Source organism: Tigriopus californicus, chromosome 7 (genome assembly GCF_007210705.1).
Source record: "Tigriopus californicus strain San Diego chromosome 7, Tcal_SD_v2.1, whole genome shotgun sequence".
Classification (NCBI taxonomy): domain Eukaryota; kingdom Metazoa; phylum Arthropoda; class Copepoda; order Harpacticoida; family Harpacticidae; genus Tigriopus; species Tigriopus californicus.
In genome coordinates this window covers 12,856,557-12,864,285 of record NC_081446.1, presented here as the reverse complement: position 1 = coordinate 12,864,285, position 7,729 = coordinate 12,856,557, and the positions used below count along the sequence as shown (strand labels likewise).

General features: G+C 44.0%; 1 protein-coding gene across 1 annotated transcript in view; it reads left to right on the top strand.

Moving 5' to 3' along the window:
- LOC131883507 (phosphofurin acidic cluster sorting protein 2-like) overlaps positions 1-7,729 on the top strand; it is a gene marked incomplete in the record, with an annotated part of 28,781 nt that overhangs the window by 15,099 nt on the left and 5,953 nt on the right. The window contains 5 exon segments of the mRNA XM_059230991.1: positions 1,462-1,647; positions 5,180-5,281; positions 5,466-5,660; positions 5,714-5,718; positions 5,866-6,246. Of these exon segments, the coding sequence (XP_059086974.1) occupies positions 1,462-1,647; positions 5,180-5,281; positions 5,466-5,660; positions 5,714-5,718; positions 5,866-6,246 (869 nt within the window).

The following is a 7,729-nucleotide window of genomic DNA, read 5'->3' as shown; positions in this document are numbered from 1 at the left end:
TATTGATTACCTCTAACTCGAGCAAACACGGGGTTGAGCTAGTAACCTATAACTTTGAAATAAGGACTGCATCAAGTTCATGACTGAATCGCAAAGATTGTGACCCGAAGCAGTCCGCAATATTCCTAGGAAAATGGACATTGCTACGATTCGTGACCTATCCCTATTCAATTATTTTTCCTATCGATAATATTCAAAACATACTTTTGATAGTCATGCTGATTTTTAAAGCCTTGTGGAACAAACACTGCGGCAAAGTATTTCAATCGAAGAGATTGGTGGGCATTGCCAATTATGCGTTCTTTATCATAATGTTCACAAAATTGCCATTATTTCTTCCCTAAATGAAAATGCCAAGACACCAAGAACGTAGGGTTGATCTAAAATAGCGAAGAGCGTGATTTTGTTGCAAATCTCGCCCGAGAAAGGAAGGCCCTTTTACGACCTGACGGCGGTGATGTTGGCCTTCTGTTGCCCATAAACAAGGGCAAAATTGGTTTTATCGAGTAATGGGCTTGCCGGAAGTATTGTCGAGTCTGCGCCAATCCACTTGTCAGATGGAACAGATTTTGGTTCAGACCCAGCTTTCTCAGAGAAAAGAAAAAAGAGAACTTGGAAGAAGAACCTCCCGAACTTTTCTGTTCGCCATGCACCTTAATCAAAATGTCATGTCTCACCAAAGAAAGGCCTTGAGAAAACCAATTTAGCTTGATGTCTGGTTAGGCAATTGAAGGAGTGAGCAATCTGGCTCTCTTGCTCTGACATTCGTTTTCCACAACTTATGAATGTGAATTGCATCTTGTCAACGGACTCCAATTTTTTTCCATACGAGGACAATCCTGGAGAGAAACGTTTCAAGTCGAAATGGAATAGAGCAAATCCGGCCAAGTTGAATAACGTCGTCCAGATCACCATCTATTAGCGCATTTTGGAGTTTCTCACACCACAATTTCAGGGATTAAATTTTGTATTTGATCGAAAAATTGATTTTCTTTGTAAGCACAGATCTGATGTGCAATATCAATAAAGGTGTGAATCTAAAACTGTTAATTTTAAGACAGAAAAGCATGAATGGATGGAAATTGCAGAAATGTTCCGGTGACCACATATTTCCTACTGTTTAGTGTTGATTTTCAAGAGAGAAATATTGTCCAACTCAAGCCTCATTGCCACGATTGCAAAGTATAAAATCCCTTTCAAGTTGCGCCAACTTTCCACTTCCTTCGAGAGCTTTTTGAAAGGTCCACTCTCTGAAATATGACTTTGGACCCGATCCAAGTGCTTACTTCTAATGAGTGAAATTGGCAAAGAAATGAAAATTGAACGAGCCCTTGTGGTTCGTCCATTATCGGAAAAGGAACTCAAGCGAGCCATCATCGAAGCCTGACGTTCGAAAATGAAGAAAACACCCGATATAAATGTCGATCTTCTCACGCTCTCCCTCCCCTTTTTATTTTGCAGAAGGAACCGTAGACCCTGCTGAAATCGAGGATCTCTTCGAGCAGCTGGAAGATTTCAGTGACTCGGGACCGGATGTGGATACAATCAGTATTGGCTCCACTCCCAAGCCATCGCTCAAGCCGTTCTTCTGCTCCAGCAAGAACTTGTTGAATGAAGCCAGGGTGGCTGTCAACGAAATCTCACTCCGTAAGTGCTCAAGATCGTTCGAGCAGGGCAATACGTAGGCACGTGCGTTGTCTCGTATTGTACATAAATCAATTAGGCCTTGGCTTGTGCATGCTGCTTATTAGTCCTTCCCATGCATGGAACTGGTGAGAATTAATCGGCACATTCTTCCCTGGGCCTGAATAATGTGACAAAGCGGGACACATCGTATGTACACGTACAAATTGTGCCGAGGCAATCTATTGGGATGTGGAATCAGTAACCTTGACTCCTGACGGTGTTCTTCTCCGTTCTCAGTGTCCAATTTAAAAAAATGAAAACGCAATTGCGGTGTCATGTTGCAGCTGATTATGGGCTGCAATGATTTATTCTCCATGTGGCCTTGGAAACCTGATATGCTCCTCTTCTTCTCTCAACAAGAGCCCTTCATGAATGCCCTCCCCCAAAAGCCAGCATAAACGAGTTCCTATTGTGCACTCCATTTCTTTCCCACATCCCGATTCTCCAGAATTAGACTACTCATCGACAAAGAATGCCCCCACCTTCTTTTTTTTTGTACCGAAGACCCATGCTAGGCTTCCTGTCTTTTTTCCGGATCGATTGGATTATTTCCCGGTCAAGAATTTCTCAAAGACACTTAGAGCGCTTGATGAACTTGAAAGGGTTAGTGTGCGCCGAGAAATCTTGGATTTTTGACCGGCTTTGATAAGCGTGGTTTGGCTTTCTCGTTCTCGTGATGTAAAAGTTTCTGATGATGTGTTTCTCCTTGTCTTTTCATTCCTGATTAATTGATGACATTCATCCGAAATGTCATGGCAATGTTAGTGATGAAACATGCTTTGGCATGCAACGTGCTTTATGGAAAATACTATTGGGAATTAGTCAGGACATTTGCTCCCAAGTTCCGCTCATTCACTGCACAATGTATGACTAAGATCGGCATAGCTAGGAAATGAAAAATCTGCTTTCTTCCTCCTCTCATTTATGACTGTCTCAACTAAGCGGCATGTTTCGAGTGTTTCTTGGCCGTTTTGAGATGAAAAAAAAAGACAAAAAAGGCCCAAATTCCTGAGTGGACCCGAACTTGTTGGATAGGACTGGCACTAATATGGGTTTGCTTCATACGGTTCCATGAGGAATGGCTGTCAGGAGCGTCTCGCAAACATGGCATTCAGCGACGTTATCACACTTAGACACACACATGTGTGCTTTTGTTCTTGTTGATGTCGCCTGGCTAAGAGGGTCGGAATTTATGTTCCTCTCATTTTATTGTGTTCCCGCTTGAACGAGGAACGGGGTCACCTTGGTCGGTTTCCCATTGTCTGGTTTAATGAGCCTAGTTGGGCCAATTTATGACCTTTATGGTTCCATCTTCTCCGCCTCGTCCGTCTCACTTCACAAGAAAGGACCATTTTCTGAAGTTCAAGAAGGCTCCATTTAGTGTCTAGGGATCAATCGAAGTTAGGTCAGTGATCGTAAAAAAGGCCAATGTGCCAGTTGTTGTTGTTGTTGTCCGTTTGTCATTGGCAATAAACCTGTTTCCAAGTGGAGGCCACGTTGCGTCTCGAGGGTCATTCATTGGGGGTCCTAAAATCTGTCCATCCACATATCCAATGGAAAGCTGTCAATTCAGCATCCACTTTTTATTGTGTCAGTCAGTACTTACTACTAACGTACTCCCTGGGCGAGAAAGGCGGACAAAAACGTCCAATGCCAACAGGATCCGTCCTCGAACTGAACTTCTCGATGGAATGTCTCGAGTTGGTCCAATGTTCCATTTTAGGAAAATTCCAAAGCGTTCCCTATAGAACCCATCGAACTAGACACGCAAGATCAAGTTGGTAGCCAATATCAGGGCCTTGTGAGTGAAGGCCAACTTCTTTCTTCTTTCAAATTTCAAAGTCCGATCCAGTGGATAAAAAAACCGTTCCCTCAAACTTATCGCTAAATTGAAATTTGAAGTTTTATATTGTCTTTGGGAAAAAGTTCGATTTTGCCCTTCCCAGCCAATACACAAACTGAGTTGATTGGCTCTTACATAAAACGGGGTAGACTTGGCAAATCACCAAATTGGAGTTTTGGAAGACTTTTTTTTTTACTACCAACAATTTACACTTTTACTTTCGCTTGCCATTTAAGGCGAAAGCGATATCCTTCGAAATGAGCCTGAATAATATTAGATACCATTGCAAATGCAGTTCTCATTTGGACCTTCATTATCCTCGTTGAATGTTTGGTGCCAGACCTCGCTCGGGTTTGCATTAATTAAAAATTCCCTTGCCACTTCCCCCACTTCAAAAGCTTCACGAGTGTTGACTTTGTCAGCGATGCAATTTCCAGTCCCATTTGCGCTAGAATTCCCATCGGCGCGTTCCTGTTTGGTACAATCTTCGTCTTGCTTGTATTATTAGGGAATATCAAGGAAAGCGATCTATCCACTTGAGATGTGTGAGAGCAGTGTTGCTACCAGTATCAATTTGAAGCTCTCTAAGGACGAGGACGAGCCCTCCTCCTCCATGATGATGACGACGACGACGGCGACGGCGACGACGATGAGGTTCCAGACTCTTTGTAAAATGATCCTCTGTTGGTAGATATTTGTCCTTGAGAAGTCGGTGGATCGGTAAGGAAAGGCAGTTCTTCGGAAAGGGAAAATTGGAACCTTTGGAAGGTGGATGAGTCGATATAGTCAGGCAGGCAGGCAGCAGACGTACCATCATACGTATAGTAATGAGACTCCCACTTTTTCCCCATCTCTTTGGAGAAAAGGATATTATTGGCCTTTAGGTTTTCCACACAGCGCTCATGCCGCACTCAACTCAAGAGGTAAACTTTAATGCCGAAGCACTCGATTCAGATTGACAGTGTTGTGTCGGGATTCGAAGCCAATATCCAATTTCTTTTTCGATCGGAGAAAGAGAAGCTGGAGTCCTTCTTTCTCTTTGCGAATATGTCCCTCTTGTCATATAGACGGATTCCTATCGATACTTGACTAACTTGAACGAGTATGAGCCTCCATTTATTCCACCACACTTTACCACGTCTCCGGTTTTAGGGGCTAGCCAAAACTCATTTCAATGCAAACCCTGGATGGCTTTAAGGACGCAATTGTAGACATTGGTCCATTCCATCGCTTTAGGTGACGGAACATTTCGAGCTTGAATGGAACCCCGAAAGTGGTCCATATTTGTGGTATTGAATGAATATGACCGACCTCGTCCAAGGCCAGAAGATGATGGTCAATCAAGGGATATTGTTACTTTGAGTGCTTTTGCAGCTCTGCTCCCTCTGGAATTGGCTCCCAATCAAATAGTTGGCCTCTTTGTTCCAAAGCGAGCCCTCACTTTTCCTGATTGTCCACCCACATCTTGTCCTCCCATCAAACTCAGGCCAGAGTTCCGGGTGTTTTTTTTTATCCGGAACAAATTCTTCAACCAACTTCCTCATCTTGGTGCTTTCGTACGTATTTTTTCTTTAGAACATTTCTGATGTTAATCCTTGTTTTCCCGTTGGCTTCCTTGGTTTCCTGCATGCGCCTTTCTTTTCATTACAGACAAAGACTCGACAAATTTAGTGACTTCTGGCCAAAATGTTGCGGGATCGGGGGCTGGAAACCCATTTGGATCCCTCACTATGGCTTCTATCACTCCAACAGGTGAGTTCATAGTTCGTGTGTGTCTGAGAACTGAATGACGGTCTCAATAGGTAATCCATATCCTCTTCAAAGATTATCCGCATCCTCCTAATTTTCATAAGATGTTTAATCTGACCCGATTTGATGGTTTCCAGTTTCCAAGCAATTTGGGGCATCATTCATAGTTGACTTCGTTCTGTTCCAGATCAAACCAATACTGCTTCCAATAGTGGCGTGGGTGGATCCCATGGAGGAGCAGGGGTGGTGTGGGAGGTGCAGGAGGTGGACCAAGCGGGCCAGGAGGCGGTTAGGGCAGTGATCGGCTCAGCGATGACAGTTCAAAGGAGGCGGTGTCCGACTCGCATCCAGAAACGCTCACGGATCCCGAGTTTTCTGATCCGCAGATGATGACGTCATCGCCACCACAATCTGGAGATGAGCTTCGTCTCCGAGAAAAGGTAAGGAGGGCTCCAAGTAGTTCGGATGCTGATGCCTAAGTTAATGGTCCGTCAAGGACCCAATTTCAAATGCCCCTCTTGTCCCACCCTCTCGAGTCTTGGCAAGAGTGATATGAATTTTTATGGAGATGAATGCTCATTTTCCAGACCTCCAGTAGCGGAGAGAACCGCCGAAGTCGGCTCTTTGCCAAGGAGAAACGAGGCGAGGGATCGTTTTCGCTGAAACAACAGAAGATTGTCTCGTCTTCGGCCTCGTCCGCCGCTCAGATGGCCAATGATATGAACCATTCTTCGAATCCCACGGCCAGTTTGAGCTCAACCACGATGGCCTCGATCTCGAACGCCATGCCACCACATCCCATTCGCATTGAACGAATGAATTCGCAGCAAGACACCGCCAGTGTAAGTAATCACGGATCCGAAGGTGCCATAACCATTGATCGAATCTTCAGAAGCGGGTTCCAAATCCTGGCAAGCGGAGACAACTACAGTATGAATAGGCTTCCCACATCCCTGCACATGCCCATTGTAAGATTTCAAATGACTGAAGAAAAAGTGCCAAGAAACTGTGCTTGGGTTTGATTGGTTGTTTCAAATCTATTAACCTCGAAGCGAAACCACTTAAGGACCGGCTTTTGATCACTTTGACGCTTTTTGCTCCTTGATCATTCGCATTATTTACCTCCGCTGGACACAAAACACGAGCAATAACTTTCAATCTTTCTAATCGACCCTAAATAACCCCATTCCCTTAATGAAGAAGACCCGTTTCAACACTGTTTCTGAAGGAGTGAAATTGCCCCAAAGTTACCGACCATCTTAGTTCTTTGCTCTTAAACTCAACTGAACTTCGTTGCGGTAAGGCCATTACTCAAGTCCAGGGAGTAAAGAGGGCCTCCCCGACGCGATTTGTGTTCGAATAACCGTTTTGAAAGGACTATTATACTCTAAACGTTGTCAACTTAAATCGAATTTGACATCGCGAAGTGAGCAGCTTTTCAGACTTGAGACGGTTTCTTCCGTGTTCCTTACAAGTTCCATGATCTATTGCTTATTCGGTAATCGATTCACCATTTTGGTTTGTCACTATTGGCTACAAACTTTCCTCTGAGAAACGTGTGAAGGTAGGGGGAAAGAATATCTTTGGCACAAACTTGAGGCAAGTCGTTTATTCCTTTGTTGTTGGATAGATCATGCTAGAAATAGCAAACAAAATCCGATAAAACACGATGGACCTTTTGTGCTTTCACAAGGCCAGGATCCCCTCAGGGAACCTTGTACGAGGTTATGACTACTACCTTCTACTCTGGTTACTTTAGTTTCAATCCATGCGATTTAGGAACCAGATGTCTCATGACTACTAATGGCTTCATCATGTCTCGACCCTAAGCCCTCTGTGTGCATGTGAAGACTGGAAACACCGTCGATCCTAATCTCTTGAAACGTCACAATGGAACCAAAAAGTAATATCCCGCCCAATGAGGCCTTCACTTTTTGGCCACCACCCGGTGTCTGCCCATGATTCGTGTTGGTCTTGGTCGTTTCCGTCAGAGAAGAAACCGGCAAATCACCAAATTATGGCCCTTTTTCCTCGTTAACCTCAGGTTTTTTAATAGTGGTTCTTAAGGCACGCCTTGCAGTCGCGGATGATATGGGACTTATGGCAGATTTGTGGCTTCTAAGGGCTATATGGGCCCTCTATTGATCAAGACAAAAGTGGACCGATTGCGGGATGACCAATAAGAACCTCCAAGTTCCAGAAAAAAGGGAAAAAAAGGAACGAAGAAATCGTTGTTTATCTTGGAGAAAGAAGGTTGCACTAAAAGAGGATCCTCAAACAGAGGAAAACTTTTTTGACGGGCTCAAGTGATCAGAAAAGGGCGGAGCTTTTGTTCCTTTTAACATTCAGTGAGGTCCTTAGGTTAACGATGTACTAGAATATTCCTTGTGATCTTCACTAGTTCCAAGGAGTTCTTTCAAATGGTCCTTTTTTGCTGCTCCATATTCCAAA